Consider the following 21,744-nt stretch of genomic DNA (forward strand, 5'->3'; position numbering starts at 1 on the left):
AGTTTTCACGTTTTTAGTTCACTCTAAGTGCTCTGGTGAAGTATTTGTGGAATTCAAGAATTAGTTCACAGTCCTCTTTTTTGGACCCTCTAATAATAGAGCAACACCTCAAGGAGAATTTCGTTGTAGAAGGTCACCTCTTTGAATATTTCCTCTTTTCTCTGTGCTTCCTCTCTCTCCTTCTCTTGCATCTCACATGATGAGATTGCCTCCTGCGTCCGCAGACTTCTGTAACAAGGTAATTCCATCACAGGAGGATGGCAGAATTAGGTTTTGAAATGCAATTTGGAATCAGAAACTCAAAACATGCTCCAAAAATAGGCTGATTTAAAAAAAAAAATCATATTTGAGACAATGATTCAGTGAAGAAATAAGACTATGCGTCTCTTTGCTCCTGCTCATTCTTCTCGGTATGATTGATTTTTGAATTGATAAAGGCCCGAGGAAAGGAAAATAGAAGGACAACATGTTTATTTTATCCAGCACAATCTTGTCTAAAGCTGATTGACTGATAGAAGCTATCACTGCAGGCAAAGAAGTAAACGAAGAGAGGAGAAAAGTTAATGCTGAGCACTTAAAGGACCTTAGTGAAAACTCCCAGCTGGGCTGTTTGCGATGGCATTTACCTTGACATTTCTTGCTGATGAACTTTATTGCTCTTTTAGACAGAGAAATTGCTTTCACCTTTATCATAATGCCTCACTCTGAAGGTTCTGTAGATACATTTCTTCTTCTGTCTCTTTGCCAGCAGTCTGTAATAAAGCAGCGTCAGTTTGAAATGCAGTTTTCGGATTTTGAGTAGTTTCAGCACTGCCTCAGATTAGACTTTGCTCAAACGGAGAACTGTCATAGATACATGTCTGTCTGTCTGTCTGTCTGTCTCTCTCTCTCTCTCTCTCACATAAATGCAGTTAATACCATTAACACTGAGCTTCCATTGAGGCAATCTTTTTATTTACATCAAATTTCATACGTCGTAATAGCAAATGACACAACAGTAGCTTTTAAAATGAAGATTGTCTGAAAAATCAACAGCCTAAACCACCTTTCTGTAATTATATGCTACATGAAATATTAAATTTCATTTCTATTATAAAATTAACAAAATAAAAAGACAATAATGCTGTATAAGGAAAAATCCAATAAGGATGTGGAATTATTTTATTTTATTTTAGTTTATTTTATTTCATTGTATTGTATTTTCATTCCACCTACCGAGTTCTTTTTAGGTAATTTAACTGTTATCTTCCACATTTTCTTTCATTTAAAATGACCTCTATAGACTTTTATTAACAAGTGATTTTTCCAACACTTTTATGTGCTCAGCTTATAAAGAAACAATTTTTTTTCTTCAAAAACACGGCCTTTAGTGTTATACAGTAACAAAGTGGAATAATGTCTGTGCTGTTTCCTTTGTGTCTTACTTGCACTCCCACCCATGCACAACTGCCATTATGATGATGAAAATGGCTTTTGTAGACCCATTTATATATCAACGTTGTTTATGTGGACCCTCGCTGAGATAAAGAGAAGATGATTGTTACAATTGTATAGCTATAAAATCTTAAAGATGTCCTGGGGAAATGGAACACAACATTAAGCAGTGAACAGAGCACAATGGTTTGGAGGCATTTTATTTCACTAAAAAATATTGATATTGATTGGAAGTGTGGTGAAAATTATACTGGTGCAAGACCAAACACTATGATCCTAATTAAGGCAGCTGTATATTTTAAACAATAAAATAACTAAATAAGGGGAGGAGAAAAAGCCAAACACAGACTTGTAAGCCAAGCTGACATCCTGACAGAACAAACAAAGGCACAAGTGCAGCCTGAGAGGGAGGTGGCATTTCTGAGTTTTCTATAAAACATGTTCATTATGCGGCTTCTGATAAATAAATATCAGACTGCCAGTGACACAAGCAACCATGTGAAGCAACCATCCTGGACCATTTGCAAATGTGGGTAGGTCTTAGAACAAATGGTGTAAATTACACTATATGGCCAAAAGTATGTGGACACCTGACCATCACACCCATATGTGTTCCTTCCCCAAACTGTTGCCCCACTGTTGGAAGCACTCAGTTATTTAAGGTGACTTTGTATTTGTATTTGACAATTTTCTTTTACTGGAGCTAAGTGGCCCAAACCTGTTCCAGTATGACAGTGCCCCTGTGCACAAAGCAAAGACCATGAAGGCATGGTTTGAAAGGGTTGCTGTGGAAGAACTCGAGTGTCCTGCACAGATCCTTGACGTCAACTCCACTGAACACCTTTGGGATGAACTGGAACACCGACTGCACCCCAAGCCTCCTCACCCAACATCAGTGCCTGATCTCACTAATTCGCTTCTGGCTAAGTGAACACAAATCCCACAGACACGTTCTAAAATCTAGTGGAAAGCCTTCCCAGAAGCTTGGAGATTATTATAACAGCAAAGGTGGACTATATCTGGAATGGGATGTTCAACAAAGCACATATGGGTGTGATGGTCAGGTGTCCAAATACTTGTGGCTATATAGTGAATATCTGTAAATATGACAAACTACAGTATGTCAGAAAGCATGATGATGGAAATCTAGTGCCATCATGATATCCCAATTGCACTACAACATTTTATTGTAATGATGATGGACCCTACAGAATACGCACTTCGATGCTTGTAGTCAATAGAGAATAGGGCACTATTTCAGACACAGGGAGAGTGTTTGGGAGCCTGGATGTGCACACCACACCGTACTATAATCACTGCATCCTTTGTACTCAAAAGATGTCTTCTTACAATGAAAAGGGTTCATTGGAAGGTGAATGGTACAACCTTTCTGAGAGTTTCCAATAGGGAAACCCTCATCTATGTAAGGGTATACCTTTAAGGGTATCTCCAGAGAAATGAGACCTTAAAGGGTGTGAGTGTGCTCTCGTTTAACCCCAGCATCTGGACAACGCTTGAACTAGATTGTTCCAGATTTCGAACATCCTCCAGTCATTCAGAGGTTTACTGGCCATGTTTTGCCAACAGCTGTTTCATAATGTGCTGATTTAGAGCTGGACTGTAAATCTGTGCTGAAGTAGAACATTCTCACAATTCCATGGGAATTCTAGACTCATCCATGCATATCCAGATTTGGAAAACAACTTGTAGTCTTTCTTCTTTAAAAAAAAAATCATACTTTTTTGAAGCTGGAAAACCTTTTAAATGCTGACACAAGCAAGCTAGCACTATAGGTGGTGATAATGAGTTGTGAAATTTGATGTCAAACGTAAAAAAAAAAAAAAAAAGTACGAGCATGCAGATTGCTCAAAATACAGACCGTGGTGGAGAAACCCTCATTCACTTTGAGTGCAGAATCCTGCCTATTCCCACAAAAGATTTAACCAATCCAGCCCATTCCCACAGAAAGTTTAACTAATCCCTCCTGCTCCCACAGAAAGTTGGACCAAGCCTGCCTGCTCTGGTAGAAAGTTTAACCAATCCCACCTGCTCTGTTAGAAAGTTTGACCAATGCTGCCTGCTCGGGTAGAAAGATCGACCAATCTAGTCTGCTCTGGTAGAAAGTTGGTCCAACCCTGCCTGCTCTGGTAGAACGTTTGACCAGTCCTGACTGCACAGACAGAAGGTTTGATTAATCCCAAGTGCTCCTACAGAAGGTTTGACCAAGCCTGCCTAGTCCCACAGAACATCTGACCAATCCTAACTGCTCCCAGATAAAATTTGACCAAGCTCGCCTGCTCTGGTAGAAAATTTGACCAATCCAGCCTGCTCTGGTAGAAAGTTTGTCCAGTCCTACCTGCTCCCACAAAAAGTTTGACTAATCTCATCTGCTCTGGTAGAAGGTTTGACCAATCCAGCCTGCTTTCTTAGAAGGTTTGACCAATCCCTCCAACTCTTGCAGAAAGTTTGACCAATCAGGCCTGCTTCCACAATTATATTAATTGGAAACTGCCCACAATATTTTCTGATGTGCTTAGTTGTTTCTATTCTTCAGAATATAAAACAAATTTATCATTTAAACCACCGTGACCATAGCCAGGATAAACCAGTTACTGATTATGATGATGAGTGAAAGTAATGCAGTACTGCACGAGCATCATATACGAGTTTATGTCAGTGAAAGTTGACCCACACCTTTTAGAAAGTAAAAATTGTCCACTTCTACAACTTCTTCGTCAAGTCCTGTGGGTACTGTAGGTTTGCAGACCCCATTAGAAAGTAACCACCCTTAGAACCCTTAAGGAACTCTAATAAGAAACTATGCTCTTATAGAAAAATTCAGTGTTGTATAATTCTAACGTGGTTGTGTGGAACTGATTCTTCTTCTTCTGTCAGGGAGATTGTGGATGTGTTGATGAGAGCGAGTGGTGTATAGAGATCAGCCTGCCTACCTCTTTCTGTCTGGTCCAAACTCTCTTCATGACTCTCCATTAGACAAAAAGAGCTGGCGTTGCACACTCGTCACAGTTAACGCAGATCCAGCTCTGTTTCCATGGCGAGCGTGTGGTTTCCACGGTGCTGGTGTGAGAGATTTTGCGTAAATGCTGGTGTATTGGTGTGCGTGAATGTGGAGCATGGAGAAGCCACAGGGATTCACGCTGACCCCCTGCACTCATACTCACACAAAGAGTCACAGAACACCTCAAGCGCTATTGTTCGACCTTCAACACACTGCACTCAGCTTTTTGACATGATTTACTTCAAGGACTTTTAACAGCATTTCACAAAGGAACTCGCAGAGTCTTCCTGTAGCAAAGAGTTGTTGTGTGTGTGTGTGTGTATATGTGTATATGTGTATATATGTATATATGTATATGTATATATATATATATATATATATATATATATATATACATACATACACACACACACACACACACACACACACACATACATACACTCACCACTTTAAAGGAAAACCTGTACACTTGCTCTGTGAATTTAACCGTGGCATGGTTGCAGCAAACAGAAGATCCTGACGTAAACTATGACATCAGTGTTATTTTGTGAGGGGGTTGTAGTTGATGTAGGTGAGGAAAATGAAATTAGGCGCTACCAAAAGCAAATCTCTCTTTTTTTTTTTTTTTATTGCTACTTCCTTTCCTCTTCCAGTGAACTTGCTTTTTCAGCATTTAAAATTTAAATTGTGCTGTGATAATTTTTGCCATATTGCCCACCGTAATCATAATGTAATCATAATGTTTCATTTGAATTTTTTTTAATAACTGCGGGTGAGAAATGTTTTGTTTTTCAAAAAGACAAGACCATAGTTTGCTTATGTTTGTTATTGGCTTACACGTTCATGACTCGCTAAGTTAGAGGATTAATGTTCGCCCAGATGAACCTGGCGCTATATCGACATGCAGATATTATTTGCGTTTGATCCGACAGCCGCTGTAAACAATAGTACGTTGAATGTATTGTGAGGCAGTTTAGAAATGTTAAAGGCTAATGAAACAGGAAACTGAACACGCAACAGTCTGTAAATGTTCAAAATGGACAGTTGCCAAGACTCTACAAATCAGGAAAAAATAGAGGACTCCTGTCTAACTGGAGTGGGCGATATGATAAAAATATCACATTGTGATATTTGAAGACATTTCATTGAAACTTGTATCACAATATGTTTGTGAAGAAACTGTAGTGTTCACTTTAAAAATGGTGTAAAACTGAGTATTTTTAATGAAGTACTTTTATTTTATGTCTACAAAAGTAATTTATTTTACACTGAAAAGGGGAAAATAAGGGGAAAATTTAAAAAATGCACAATAAAAAAAGCGAACAAAAGAATCAAATCAGCTGCTTCTAAGTTCAGTTTGTAATTATTAAAAATAAAAATGTTATATCACAGAATATCACAATACTCATAATATATCAGAAAAGTGCACTGTGACACTTTATCACATTTTCAGTATTATATCATCATATTGCCTAGCGTGTACCAAAATAAATACCTTTATCATTCCTCAAAGTGAGATCACTTCTTCTGAGCAAGGGAGCTCGCATTTCATTCTGAACATTAAGCTGGAGTGAGGTCGCCATTATCAGTGTGCCTATTTGAGCTAATGTTCCCCAGCTGCTTTCCACGCGAGCATTCTGTTCGGCTTCAGCCTTCGCCAGCAAACGTGGCAGTGATTAATGAGATTTCTCCTGGAGCAGACGTTAATGTTACAATTTCACCTGTAGTGTTTGCGTGAGGGAAATCTTTTTTTTTGTGTCTAGATCACCACAATTTCCATAATTAACCTGTCTCATGTTAAACATTAGTCATGGTGTATTAGGAGAGAAGACAGTATGATGGATAAGACGGGATGGGCGAGCTACAGCTGCTGAATGAGAGCTGATGATGGAGGATCGCCCTGCCAAGCTACGAACCGTATTTTTGGATGCAGGCCTAGTATATCAGGACTAAATTACACCGTCAGTTGGGATTTGATCTCGGGAGCTACTTAAGATTGAAGCTTCATCTGGGTTGGATACAAATAGCACTTTGTATAAGACACCTGTTTGAATATGATAAAAATTCACAGTTTAAATTATGCATTATTTTATGTAAACAGATCATATATATTTTGATAGTGGTCCATTTGCTTTAGGATTAGTATTCATACTTTCCTCATATGTTACAGCCCACTGATGTCCAAATCTGAGGCTTATACAGCTATAATAACCATTTTATAATAGCTCTTCTGCTATTGCAGATGATTCAAAGCCTCTCTAGTCTGATTGTATTTGAAATTCGACTCTGAAAACCTCCAGATAGATTGATTCTCTGAAAGTTTTATAAGACGATGGCTCTAGAGGCAGTGCTTAATGCATTAGCCTTATATCCCTACAGAAGAAGAAGCAATTACATTGGCCCACTTTCTCATATTCCATCATAAATCTCTGTGAAATATATGCAAATTTTCCCAGAGACTCGAGACCTGCTCTCCAACCCACTATCAACACACATGGCAACCCACGGAACAACAGTGACACTTGAGATGTGTTTTTTTTTGTTTGTATCTCATCTGTAGAACTTGTCCTTGTCGATGAAGGAACATTCTGTGTGTGTGTGTGTGTGTGTGTGTGTGTGTGTCGGAGTGTCTTCTCGCTTCGTTAACCTTTTTTTGATATGCAGCCACATGCTCAGGGCCTCAGTGCTGCACCTCCTCTTTACAGATTAGATGGCTCTGTGGAAAGGGGGGTGAGTTGTTTGTGGTATTGTCTTGTCTGTGCTCTTTGTGCCTATTTTTTGACTCTTGTACAAAAACACAGAATTGGGACATTAAAGAACCTGCAGCTATACCTGTACTTGGATATAAGCTTAGGCCACCTGACTATAATAGCCTACTTTTTTATCACCTTAACCTGTTTTTTTTGAAGATCTCAGCACTGCTTTCTTGCATAATTTCAAGTTCCGTTTTCTCCATAACTTTTAAAAAAACAGGAAAATGATCAACTCGTGGCTGTTAAAATGGCAAGAAAATGGATTAATATCATCCTTCATATCTACATCAGTTTCTTTCACAAACTTTTTTTGAAAATAGGTACATTTCAGATTAACTAAAATAAAAATTGTTTTTTATTTGAAAAGCTTGAGATACTACTGGGTGGTACGGCTAAAGATATATATCATGATAGTGTAAACCAATAATGATATCTGTATACATATTTAAGCAAACTGCACAAGAAAGAGTACGGTTATACTGAACTTCATAGCTCTTCGGCTAGCTGCTTAGCTAGCTCTTAGCTGCTTAGCTAGCTCACACAATTTTAATGCTTCCGGTAAAATTGGCGTCTCTTCTTCCTTTTCATCTTCATCTGATGAACTTTCATACTTTAGACCAAAAGTTATATTCCTGAAACGTGTCGTTTGCCATGTCTGCTGATGTCACTAACACTACCGTAGTAACTGTTTCAAACTAGGAAGTGGAATTTTCCGTGGTGAACACAGACTCAGTGATACACACAGTGAAACGTCCCAGTGTGGTTATAGGAAATACAAGCACTCTTGGAATGCCACTTGACCAATCATATTAGTGGACCTAATTTATACAATAACTGTTGTAGAAATCACAATATAATATAATGTTTCTCTGACTTAACAAGAACCATATTTATTGAAATACTTTGGTTTCATGTTGAGCAAATAACAAAACCAAATTAACATTTATAATGTCTTTATTCTAGCTAAATATGCAAAAAAAGTATAAAAAGGCAACCCAGATTAAGGTTTTCTGTTTAGCAAACCACGCCATCAAGACTGCTTCATCATAAGTGGGTATTAAAATAAAATAACTAAAATATCTAAAAAAAAAAAAAAAAAATACAATAATTCAATTACAAAGAGAAATAAAATGTCAGCACATTAAATGTCACTAGTATCAAACATTTATAAATAAAATAAATCAAACCTTTGTGTTTATGATTAAAAAAGTATTAAACACATGCGTTTAAAATAAAGCTACAAAAATATTAAAATTAGTATATAAAATATTATATTTTAACAATAATAATAATAAAGCAAAACAAAAGCAATATCAAACATTTTAATTGGGGATTTCACATTTAAGTTAGAGATGTGAAATTTTCTTTAATGTTGCATTTAAATTATTTCAAAGATTTAGTATTTATTTTTCATATAGTACCATATATTGCCTTAGTTAGATAAAATATTAGAGGTAGAGCTGTACTGTGTTCAAACTGCATAAACCACAGGCACAGATATTGCTTTTTTAAGGAAAGAAGATCATGAGGAGGCAATGGAATGATTGTATCATAAACTTATTGTCTCATATTCGTTTCTTTGTTTTTACTCTATGGTGTAGCTTGGATAGAACTTTCAGTAGGATATAGTGTAGTGCTGTTACAGATCCTACAATAGAACAGAAAAAAGTGACTGGAAAGTGCCTGTAGGAAATTACTTCTTACATGGAAATAGATGCCTAGATAAATAATTTATAATCACACTTTGCTCAAATGGAATGATGAGGTGCCTAGAAACTGGCACTTCTGATTAATAGCCAGATGAAACTGAGTCCATTGGTAACAAGAAGCCTTTTCCCCATCACATTTGTCCTTTCCCTTTCCCTAATTCAGTTTCCTAATGGCATATTTCACATTTACTAAAAATAACATTTTGATCCTCCCACAGTGTAATAATTACTGAATTCATATTGCAGAATTACTCTCGCTTATGTGTATATCCACCATAGTTCAACATATTCCACGTCAACTTCTAATGTCAAGGTCGAACCGTTAACATCTGCCAGTTCACCGTGTGTTCTGCTGAACTTGATGGGAATAGTTTTAATATTATTGTACAAAAAGATGCTTGCTGTAAGCTATAAACAAAGGGATTATACTTCCTGTCTATTTTTAATTCACTGGTTAACAGAAGGCAATTGTTTTTTTTTAATGAGAAAACAAAATGGTGTGGTAATTATCTCTTCCAGGCATAGTAGTCATTTATTTATTTATCTAAATGGCTCTTCCTGATTATGCTTCTCTCGCTCTTTCTGTCCTTCTGGCAAACTACTGTCTTGGGATTTTCCATCCAGGTGGGAGGGGTTTACTCACCCAGTGTTTGCGGATCCAAAAGGAACTTTTCTTTTGATTGACAGTTTTAACATATAAATGGTACATGCTGCAGCAATCAGTAACTCAGCGTAGCAACATCATTTCTGAATTCTTGCAGTCAAGCACGCTGAAATACTCTCCCAAGTGGATATTGTGGTCTGCCAAGGAGGCGATGATCCTTTAGCAACCACAGACCTAATTTTTTATTTCCTTGCCAGTAATTTCAAGCATAATGTCTGTTACGTAGTCCCAGAACAGAGAAATTGGCCAGCATTATCATATATTTCACTGCAGTACGGTGTACAGATTGGACTGGGAATCATTCCTTTTTTTAATTCATTTTTTCTTTTTATTTATTTATTTATTGATTTTGCAGAGAGTAGTTTAGTGTATGCTCTGTGTAATAATTTAAGGAGTATCAGTTATTTTGCAGAAATAATAAATGAAAAGGTGGTCAGATGTTTCCTTTCATATGCAGTCTGTTGGTTTCAAATAAGTAGCGCAATCCAAGCACATGCTAGCTGTGCTAAGCCTTGCTGTTACTATGGTTACCATACAAGAGACACAAGTGATTTTCTAACGGTCATCTAAGAGAAGTTTTGTTTTATACAGTATATGGCCAAAGGTTTGTAGACACCTGACTATCTCACCTATATGAGCTTATTGAACATCTCATTCCAGATTTAGTCCCCCTTATAATAACCTCCGCTCTTCTGGAAAGGCTTTCCACTAGATTTTGGAGCGTGGCTGTGGGATTTGTGTTCATTCAGCCATAAGTGAGATCAGGCACTGATGTTGGATGGGGAGGTCTCGGGTACAGTCGGTGTTCCAGTTCATCCCAAAGGTGTTCAGTGGGGTTGAGGTCAGGGCTCTGTGCAGGACACTCAGGTTCTTCCACTCCAACCTTGTCAAACCATGTCTTCATGGAGCTCGCTTTGCACACAGGGGAATTGTCATGCTGAGATCGTTTGGGCCCCTTAGTTCCAGTCAAGGCAAACTGTAATGCTACAACATGCAAAGACACTCTATACAATTCCGTGCTTCCAACTTTGTGGGAACAGTTTGGGGAAGAACCACATATGGATGTGGTGTTCAGGTGTCCACAAACATTTGGCCATATGGTGTATATTTGCTTTACATATGATCTGAATTATGTTTAAATTTATTAACTTAACTGTGACCCTTTTTTCTGCAGGTACTCAAACATCTCTGGAATGAGGGACTACATTTGCACTGGTTGCTCTGACACTGCTTCAGCTCCTTCAAAAGCAGCAATAAGGAATGAATTTGAATGAAGGACAGGAAACAGGCTCAATCGGCTACTTATCACGCATTCGGGGAGCCTTGTGCAGACAAAATCATCTCAATTAAAGAAGCTGACGACAGACATGGTGACATAGTGGTGTTTAATATGGAGGAGACCAGCTCGTTGAACATCTCTTTTCTTCACTCACAATGTTTTTATACACAGACATAAATTGATGGTGTAAATGGAAAGAATCTGAGATTTGATTCCATTTTGCCTTTTTGCCCCTTTGTTTGTTTGTTTATTTGTTTATTTTTGGTGGGGGGGGGGGCATCCCCACGATGCTGGGTGCTGGCTGCGTGCGATGTTTCCTCCGCCAGCTCACGCTCCAGACCATCTTTCTCCTCCTTTTCCTCTTGTGTACGCTCAGCGTCTTCATTTCCGCCTACTTCCTGTATGGCGTCAAAAGGGAGTTCGAGCCATCCGCTGGAGTCACGCCAGAAGACTGCGATGATGACATCACGCCATCGCGGCTCCTGCCGCTTCAGGATGAAGTGGGCAGAGATGCGGCGGCAGATGGCAGCCAGACCGACCCGGTGGTTCTCGTGTTTGTCGAGAGTCAGTACTCCCAGCTGGGTCAAGACATCGTAGCCGTGCTGGAGTCGGCCCGATTCCGGTACCATACAGAGATCTCTCCAGGAAAAGGAGACATGCCCACACTGACAGAGCGCGACCGGGGTCGCTTCGCTCTCATCATCTACGAGAACATCCTGAAGTACGTCAACATGGACGCCTGGAACAGGGAGCTGCTGGATAAATACTGTGTGGAGTATGGAGTGGGAATTATCGGCTTCTTCAAGGTCACATGATCCACTCTATCTCTCTCTCTCTGCCTGCCTCTACACTTGGATAATTAATATGATAATCCACATTATTATAGTCTGACCTCAGCATACAAAATGGATTTGTATTCGGCTAATATGTTACTCTCCGAGCCAGTTCGCAGATTTTTTTTTTTCATTCCCTCTCTCTCCCACTCCCTGTGTGTGTGTGTGTGTGTGTGTGTGTGTGTGTGTGTGTGTGTGTGTGTAGGCGAATGAGAACAGTCTCCTGAGTGCCCAGCTAAAAGGTTTCCCTCTGTTCCTGCACTCTAATTTGGGTCTAAAGGACTGCACCGTCAACCCAAAATCACCCCTCCTGCACATCACCCGCGCCCACGAGGTCTGTTCAGATGTAACCTTAAAACACTTCATGCTTAAAGATGATAAACCTGTTGGATGAGACGCTGGGATTACCAGAAGATTATAACTACTTCTGTAAAAGAGTGAAAAGGCAAAAATATCTTAAACAGATCTGGACAGGGTTCTTGCGTAAATATGGAGATTGAAGGCACTCAGTCCTGGAGAAGTATAGAAATTTATAAAACACGCACACACACTCATATATATGTATAGTTAACATTATATTTAACACTCAAGATATACTGTTCCAAATCTATTGTCTTATAAGGTTCCAAATCTATTGTCTTTAAGCATGTTTTCCTTCTTCATTATGCAGTTAATAGCTTTTTTTTTTTTTTTTTTTTTAAATGGCAAGATTTCTGAATAAAATCTGGACTTTTTTTTTTCAGAAATCAATCTGTCCTAACATTCTTTTACAAAGGAAAGGGAAAGTTTGAAACATTATCATGAGATTAAATATGTAGCATGATACTTCTGGTTTGCCAGTAAGCCTGCAAAAATATTCAACTGGTTGTATTTTTATTTAATTTCTACAAAAATAAACAAGAAAAATAGTAGCAAAAAATTCCTCTGAGTAGCATCAGAGTCAGTCAGAGCTTGTATACTTTGTTTACTGATGATACCGATAATTAGGCTTGTCACAATTATAGAATTATGCAGGTAATTGTTTGGCTGACAATTATATGTCACACAGACAAGAGTGGTGAATAATTTAGTTGTCTTTCTGTTGATTTCTGTGACTATTATGAGCATAATTATAATGTAATAATGCACATACACTGTATAAAAAAAGCCATTAATCAATGTTCAACAAATAAAATTTTTTGACAATGAAAAAAGGGAACTTCATCCAATTAGTCATTTACAACACAGCATTGAAATACAAATAGGTTACTGAAAATGGAAATGAATAAATGACTAAATGCATGCTGGAATTGATAACATGGATATAAGGTTGAATGTATTTTACTGACTTTTTATACTGACTGTTATATATATTTCTCATCTCTCTCTCTCTCCCTCTCCTCAGGTGGTCAGAGGTCCTCTGCCCGGTGATAACTGGACCGTGTTCCAGTCCAACCACTCCACATATGAGCCAGTACTGTTAGCAAAGACCCAGTCAGCAGAGAGCATGGGCCTACGTGCCGTCCTCCACACCTCTGTGGTTCAGGACCTCGGCCTGCATGATGGCATTCAGCGCGTGCTGTTCGGCCATGGCCTGGCCTTCTGGCTACACAAGCTGGTGTTTGTGGACGCTGTGGCCTTCCTCACATCTAAGAGACTCTCACTGTCCCTGGACAGATATGTACTGGTTGACATTGACGACATATTCGTAGGAAAAGAGGGCACCAGGATGAAGATGGCTGATGTAGAGGTGAGGGTGAACTGCAGCAATGCCGAATGTATATCTTATTAACTCAATAACTTAAATAAGCACTGCTGTTTTGTTTTTAATTTACCAAAACTTGTTTTGCCACAATTTGTTCTATAATAAACAATAATAAATTAAGATTAATTCATTAATAAATACATTATTAACCATCAATTATTTCATACTGTGCATATCATTAACTGATTGGTAATGTATATCGATTAATTATTTATTAGTGATTTATACATTTTACACCCAAAAAGGCACAGAAGCCCTTGTGCTCCTAACTTAAGAAATCCAGACTCTATGAATATGCCAGTTAGAATGACCCAGTGTTTTATGGCCTACATTTGCATACTGAAACATGATAGGCTCTCATATTTTATGATGCAATAACACTTACCACTCACATGTTTCTTAAAATAATGTGGCAAAACTGAGTGAGTGTTTCTCCACTATGGCCAGTTCTTGCACTTAAATCCTTTCTTGTACGGGTTTAACCATATAAACAGTAATTTAAATAAAAGTTTTAGGTGCTTTAGAATGTTGTGAAGAATTAAGATCAAATAGTGTAATGATGAGGATGTAGGACAATCTGGAAAATGCAGACAGATACTGTACAGACATAATATGATTGGGACGATATTGAAGATTTTAAACTCAAATAAGTGTAATGTGTGTAGTGAGAGTTTCTGATTTTGTGTGTGTGTGTGTGTGTGTGTGTGTGTGTATTCTTCCACATCCAGGCACTGGTACAGACGCAGAACGAGCTGCGGAAGTCAATCCCAAACTTCACCTTTAACCTTGGCTTCTCAGGGAAATTTTACCATGCAGGTCAGTGATCGATATGATGGCAATATGTTATTGAGAATTGTGTGTGTTTTTGTGCATGTACAAGAGTGTGTGCTGGTACTAAGTTGCTATGTGACCTCATGCATTTTTTTTCATGTATGTGGGAGTGTTTTCGTCATTGGACAAAGAGACAAAACATTGTCGTTGTGTCGTCTGCTAACTAATAATCACCAGTTCCTCAGGTTTTTTTTTTCCTTCCCAGAATGAAGAGATTATAGTTCACCCTTTTTTTTTTTTTTTGCTGCCTCATGATTCAGTGGTTTGATAATTCAACTAATAAAGCAAAATTTGCTACTCCTACACTCAAATTCCTTTTTGGACACCCGTATTATGCTGTGTTAATATATACATCATATTGCTTTCTTTACAGTAATGTGAATAAAAATGATCATAAAAATTATGCGTGTGAAAAGTTCAAGGTGAAATGTTGTTGTCTTGTTGTATTAAGAGATTGTGTGTCAGTGTGCGAGTCTCATGTCGACGAGAATAATCATCAAGATGACCTACTATTGTCCTCTGTTAACAAGCTGTGTGTAGGTGCTGATGAAGATCTGGTTCGTGACCTATTATTGCCTCTGTTAATAAGTTTTGTGTGTGTGTGTGTGTGTGTGTGTGTAGGTACAGATGAGGAAGATCTGGGTGATGACCTGTTGTTATCGTATGTTAACGAGTTCTGGTGGTTTCCACACATGTGGAGTCACATGCAGCCTCACCGCTTTCATAACCAGAGTGTGTTAGCTGAACAGATGCTCCTGAACAGACGCTTTGCTGAAGTGAGTACAATACACACACACACACACACACACACACGTGATAAAACACACACAAGACACATTAAGACAGACAGAGGTGTCACATTCAGCCATGCTACAGCAGTCCTGGAGGGCCGAGTGTCATGTTGAAGAATTGTGTGTGTGTGTGTGTGTGTGTGTTGATGTGTGTCTAGAGGGAGTTGAAGTCCAGCTTTCTTATCATTATACTACAATATAGAGTTCAACAACAGTTATGCAGTAAATGCAGTTATAGTTTCTTGAATCTACACTGAAAAAAAAAAGGCTCAAGGAATTCACTTAATTCAAATGCATACATCGGTTCCACGTGATTAAATCGTGTTGCATTAACACTTTTTTTTGTACATCCAAAATAATTTGATTATGTATTCTCAAAGCCCTGAATAAAATCAAACTCAGCATTCTCACCCGAGCTTAGGATCGAACCCAGGCATTCTGAAATTCTGATTTTATAATATAATTGGATCGTGTTAACACCCACACCCATCTTGATGAGAGACTTTTTTTTTTTTGTAAACTGTACGTAATATGTTCTGTTAAATCTGACACATATTCCATTTTTTTCAGCGTACTGACACATTCATGCGAATCGAGACAGGATTACGCAACATCCAAAAAGTGTTGTCATGATACACCTGTGTAATCCTGTCTCACATCTGTCACTGTGTATAATTTCGAATCTGAGAACCAACGACTTTATTATACGTATATTTCTGAGTTTCACAACGGGAAGGGCTTTTTCTTCTAATTCAGACACTGCACTGAAACCCTATTTCGTTATTAGCATCTGAGTACACACACACACACACACACACACACATACACCTAAAATACAATAGACCTTAAAGGAAAGTTGTTGGTAGTCATCAGGATTGGGTAATCAGTTTGAGAGCTTTTTTTTTTTAGAAGTTGCAATCAAAGCACTGACAAGCTGTTTACGTCCCTCAACAAACTTCACTGTGTTTATTGTGTGACTTATGAAAGTGTGAGAGTTCAGCAGCTCTGTTTGGCGAGGGGGTGGAATTTATTTTCTGGGCAAACTGAAAACAGACGCCTGAAATGAAGAAAATAGAGCCCTTGCACATCGCAGCACTTCGTAAAGCATCTTTTTATGTATGTAACTATTATAAATCTAGAAACGCTGTACCATTAAATCCTGCTGTTTTCCTTGATTAAACTAAATGCAAAGCTTTTGTATTGACATTATGGGTGTAACGCCAGTACTTTCATATTTCAGTGAAACGTAATTTACTTTGCATTCACCCACACCAATTATAATGAGATTCACACTGCCTAGGAAGTGCATTCTTGTTTTTATCTAATATGCATTGAAAAACATCCATTTACATCCTTTTTATTGAGCTTATTGACAGGCGGCTTTTGTCTACTATGTTGGAGTCAGTTTAAATAGATTATGTTTTCTAAGAAGCTCCACCTCTTCAAGAGATAAATAAATGGTGTGGCTTTAATGACGCTTTGAGGGGCCACAAACAGATACAAGCATAAGAAAATCAATTAAACTGGAAAGGAGAAAAGTCCTTTATTTTTGGTCAATTTAAAATTTGTTTAAAAGTTAAATTTGTGTCCTCACTGCAATCTTAACTGTGCTAGAGGTTGCTTGGATGCAGCCTGAAACTGTCAGATCATTGTTAGGGCCAGATATAGATGGCTGTGTTCACACCTAACCAAAAAGTCCACTCTGAGGGGGTAAAGACACCAGGATTCGATTCAAAAGGCATACTTCTTATCATACTTCTTATAAATGCACTAGGAGTATAACGCGATGCCACTAGCTGTGACTGTTTCTGTCATTTGTATCTGTGTTCAGAACACAGCTGACTTCAGATCCAAGCAAACCTGGTGGACAACCGTTCTGCTGGACTGCCGTTAGTTATCGGACTTTCACTTGACCTCAAGATAGCATTTTCACACAGAACAGTCAGTAGGTCACCCCCATACTACAGGTTATAAATATTAACCAATTTATGATTTGAAATCAGGACAACTATGACCGGACTGTGAGTAGATCTGAGGGGTTTATATTGGTTTGTACACATATTCCACACTAAACGATAATCTAGGAAGACTGCTTAAGCATAACTTCAGGTCATTTCTGATGATTGAGATGGGCAAAATATACATAAATTGGCTTGCTAGTGTTGGACAACTGTCAGGCAGTAGATCTCAGTTCCTTCTGAAAAAGAGAGATTCTTTATATATAACTGAGACACAACAATTTCCTATCAGTACATATCAACTTTCATATTAAATGCTCTGTATCATGATTCCTCAGTATAAATGAGCATTATGGATCTCCTCTGTTGTATGAATCTTGTGTGCAGGAGCACTCTATCCCCACACACCTGGGTTATGCAGTGGCTCCTCATCACTCAGGCGTCTACCCCATTCACGTGCAGCTCTACGAGGCTTGGAAGAAAGTGTGGGGCATCCGAGTGACCAGCACAGAGGAGTATCCTCATCTCAAACCAGCCCGCTACCGCCGCGGCTTCATCCACAGCGGCATCAGCGTGAGGGTCCAAACACACACACACACACACACACACACAAACACACACATGCAAACAATATTGCATGGTAGGTTGTTAGGTTCATCTTTATTGTCATTGACAGAGTACGAGTACACAGATAACAAAATACAGTTAGCATCCAACCAGTAGTGCAAATAGCAAATAAGTTAAATGAAATAAATAAGAATTATGGTGCAATAAGTAGAGGTAAACAGGCAAATCAAACAAACCTGACCATGATGAATTGTTTACTGAAAATAAAAATAAAAAACACAGAAAACTGAAATAAAAGTTTATTAACATTTAATTAAAATAAAATGAAGACATTTTAATTTCATTATTTTTTTAAATTTTAATTTAATTTAATTTTTTTAGAAAAAGATAAGTGAATGTTGCAAGAAAAAATTAAAATGGAGACATTTTAATTTCATTTTAATTTTTTCTTGCAACATTCACATATCTTGTTCTAATTAAATGTGGAAAGTGCCAGCTGGCAGGAAGACATCAGAATATTTTTTTTTTTTTACTTGAAAAAGTCCATACCTTGCTTCTAATTACATCAAGTCACACTGTGTGGTATCCATGCATGCAGATCTTGGCTTCTATTAAAGTTGAAGCTTTGATTATTGTATGGACTTATTAAACCAATAGCACATTCATATTTCTGTTACAGAAACACTGATTTAGTGTAACAGTATTCAGTAAAATTAAAAATCTAATAAATCTTCTGAGTAATAACTTAATACTTTTATAGAATAAGTCATACATTATTGATGTTTTACCCATTCTCGTAATATTACGCTATATACAGTGTGTTTGTGTCCCTTACTAAATATTAGACACCATAATATTTCCACAGAAATAAAAGTATTAAAAAAATAAAATCACAGTGTATCAGTAATACAAAAGCTAAACGAATCAACCAAAACCACATGACGATAAAGTAGACTAGATGACATCTGAAAATAATATAAAAATCAAAATTTGTCTTAAAAATCAAACTATATTAACACTTACACATTCACTACTTCTTTCTGAATCTTCTAATCCTTTTTTCTGTTCCTTTCTCTTTGTTCACTTTTTTCTTTCTCACCCACACACTCTCTCTCTTCCATGTTCATACTATTTCTGTTCCTCCGTGACTCTTCCTGTTCTTCCGTTTCGTCCTCCTCTTAGCTTCTTTTTCTCTTTACTTTCTCTTTACCCTGGACACAGCTATTAACTGTAATAGATCAGGGTTTTACTTGGTCTAAAGCCTGGACTGACATTACCTGCTCTTTACTCTAAGTGCCTGCTTTGGGTGATTTCTTCCATATGTCTTCTTGTGAGCTTCATTTCTGTGCATGTCTGACCCCCGGTGTGATTGTCCTTGAAGCAGAGAGAGGCGTAGGACAGGAGAGAGAACGGTTAGCTGATTACTGAGAGCAGATTTATATTCAGATACGGGTTCTGCCTCTCATTGATTTTTATATACACCCGCCGAGTTCATGAACGCTCCGAGAGAGATTATGAATATTACATTAAGACTCGCTCTATTTATTGAAGTGAAGATAGAAGCTCGGTGCTTGCCTTACCATGTGTGTGTGTGTGTGTGTGTGTGTGTGTGTGTGTGTGTGTGTGTGGATAGATGGAGGGTGCACAGAGGTGTCCAGGCAGTTTGTGGGAAAGTGAATTCATATGACGCTGTGTGTGTGTGTGTGTGTGTGTGTGTGTGTGTGTGTGTGAGTGAGTGAGAGAGAGAAAGAGAAAGAGAAAGGTAATATAAACAATGTGCTTTCGTGTTCATGGGATAACCTTTTGCCTATTCCTCTGTCAGGTGCTGCCGAGGCAGACTTGTGGTCTGTTCACTCACACTATCTTCTATAAAGATTACCCAGGAGGCCCTCAGGAGCTGGACAAGCTCATCAACGGAGGGGAACTATTCCTCACTGTATTACTCAACCCAGTGAGTACACACGCGCACACTTCCACTACTCCCACAGCACATGGATCAGCCTTCTTAAAATTTCATTTCCAGCATGTTTATACTCTGTGACAGAAAAGACACAGTTATAAGTTTGGTAATCAGGGTGGATATTATGAAACACCAGGAAGTTCTTTCAGAATAAATAATATAATAGCTGCGCTGCATGTTCTGCAGTATGAGGTATGGTGGTGTTTCTGTTCTTTACGCTCGCTCTCTCTCTCTCTCTTTGTGTGTGTATATATATATATATATATATATAACAGTGCTTCTCCTAATATTAAGCTTACACCAGTGCATACAATCAAGTGCTATTGATTAGCTATTATTCGATCAGTGCATTGTGTGCATTAATCTTGACATATCCATCCACATACTGAAAATGAGTCTGAAATGATAGATAATTATGCAGTTGTTTCAAACTCTCTGATATTAACTGCCATCCTGGACTCCCTGCCCCCTTCCCCCATCTTATATAAGTAATCTTTTGATAGGTGCACTTATCTCGACTTGATTTTTTTCCACTTGAATGCACTGACATGGTGTCCTTGCTTTCTGTCAGGTTAAATGGAGAATGTTTTGACTTCATGTGAAATTAAATCTATTTTAATCTAAATTAGAAAAGTATATAGTTATCATCAGTTGAAAATATTTATTAGGGATGCCCCTGAAAACAGAACATGTTTGGTTAACACTTTCTATGAAGCCCATGCTCATAATGAATTATAGCCCCATGCATAAAGTATTATTGTTCCATAAATACATTTATAAAGACACATCAAGACCTATACTTCATTATAATAACAGTTATAGTTACATTTATATTATTGTTATAATTACTTATAAGTGATGTACTTGCTTTTATAATAATTAGTTAGTCTTATGGTGTATTTATGATTCTGCATCTTTATAAATACATTAATGGAACCATAAGACTGATTAATTAATACTTATAAATCAGTGTATAATGCATTATGAGCATGGGCATTGAAAAAGCAAGTGCATCACTTAAAAGTAATTATAACAATATTTATATGTAATTATAACTGTTATTACAATGAAGAATAGGTCTTGATGTTTCTTTGTAAATATATTTCTAGAACAGTAATACTTTCTTATAAATAATTATAAATGGGGCTATAATTCATTATAAAAGTGAAAAAAAAGTGAAATTCATTATGAAGTGGAAAAAAGAGAACTTTGACTGAAAATAACTAGCTAATATTTGCAGAGTGAATTAGTTAGTGAGCTTATCTAATTATTCTTTGAGTAATGCTGGATAATACAAATATATACACAAACTAGGCTTTGTTTCAGCTTTGTAAAAGAGTGAAGTATATATATATATATATATATATATATATATATATATATATATATATATATATATATATATATATATAAACACTTATGCATGAGACACCTATTTGTTATGTGTACACTTATTTTTTGGGATTATATCTATATTACATTGATACAAACCCGTTCATTTTCCACTATAAAGTTTGTGACTTCAGGTGACATCACATTACTCAGTTAGACAGACTTCCTCAGCTAGTTAGGCATTGTATCTTATGGTAAAAGCCCCACTTCCCTAAAGCTTTTTCAGGAGCTCCATCCAGACCTGATCTAATGCAGTGATTAGCCCATGGTTCATTCTCGACTGACTGGATCTGATCAATGAGCAACGCTCGTGGAGTAGGTCAACTAATTGCATGTTCGTCTCTTTCCTAATGAGCTTCCCACTATTGATCAGAGTGACCAGCTAGAGTCATTAAGTTTTAAAGGGCGAGTCACACACACGGATAGGACACGACCGCTAGCTTTAACCCCTTGGGCTGTACATTCGACAACGTGACACAGAAATCATGGCACATTTTTCTTTCATAATTTGACACTCTTCAGTTGACAGCCTGTGGGTTTTTTTACATTTGTGAGTGACCGGTGTGCAAGCTACCATCACTCTGTGTATGACCAACTGTGATTGTAGAGGAAAACTGTTTTATATAGTGCATGAGGTACTGGAATCTTCCTGCTATAACAGCTGTTGATTTTTAATACTGATTTTCCATCATCCAGCTGGTGTATCTAGCTAGACAATATTTATACAGTTCTGGAGTGGGCTTAAAAATAGGTGGAAGATCCTTTCAGCACACCTAGCACTGCTTGACTCTATAGTATACAGTTGTGGAA

At 37.6% G+C, this 21,744-nt stretch overlaps 1 protein-coding gene across 2 annotated transcripts in view; it reads left to right on the top strand.

Moving 5' to 3' along the window:
• Nucleotides 1-21,744, top strand: part of ndst1a (N-deacetylase/N-sulfotransferase (heparan glucosaminyl) 1a) — a 67,901-nt gene that overhangs the window by 37,042 nt on the left and 9,115 nt on the right. For both annotated transcript variants that reach the window (XM_026919988.3, XM_026919987.3), the window contains exons 2-8: nucleotides 10,754-11,664; nucleotides 11,897-12,025; nucleotides 13,076-13,420; nucleotides 14,164-14,251; nucleotides 14,888-15,042; nucleotides 17,403-17,588; nucleotides 19,405-19,533. In XM_026919988.3, coding sequence (XP_026775789.1) covers nucleotides 11,146-11,664; nucleotides 11,897-12,025; nucleotides 13,076-13,420; nucleotides 14,164-14,251; nucleotides 14,888-15,042; nucleotides 17,403-17,588; nucleotides 19,405-19,533 — 1,551 coding nt within the window. In that variant the 5' untranslated portion in view covers nucleotides 10,754-11,145. The remainder of the gene's footprint in view (nucleotides 1-10,753; nucleotides 11,665-11,896; nucleotides 12,026-13,075; nucleotides 13,421-14,163; nucleotides 14,252-14,887; nucleotides 15,043-17,402; nucleotides 17,589-19,404; nucleotides 19,534-21,744) is intronic.

Source organism: Pangasianodon hypophthalmus, chromosome 9 (genome assembly GCF_027358585.1).
Source record: "Pangasianodon hypophthalmus isolate fPanHyp1 chromosome 9, fPanHyp1.pri, whole genome shotgun sequence".
Lineage (NCBI taxonomy): Eukaryota > Metazoa > Chordata > Actinopteri > Siluriformes > Pangasiidae > Pangasianodon > Pangasianodon hypophthalmus.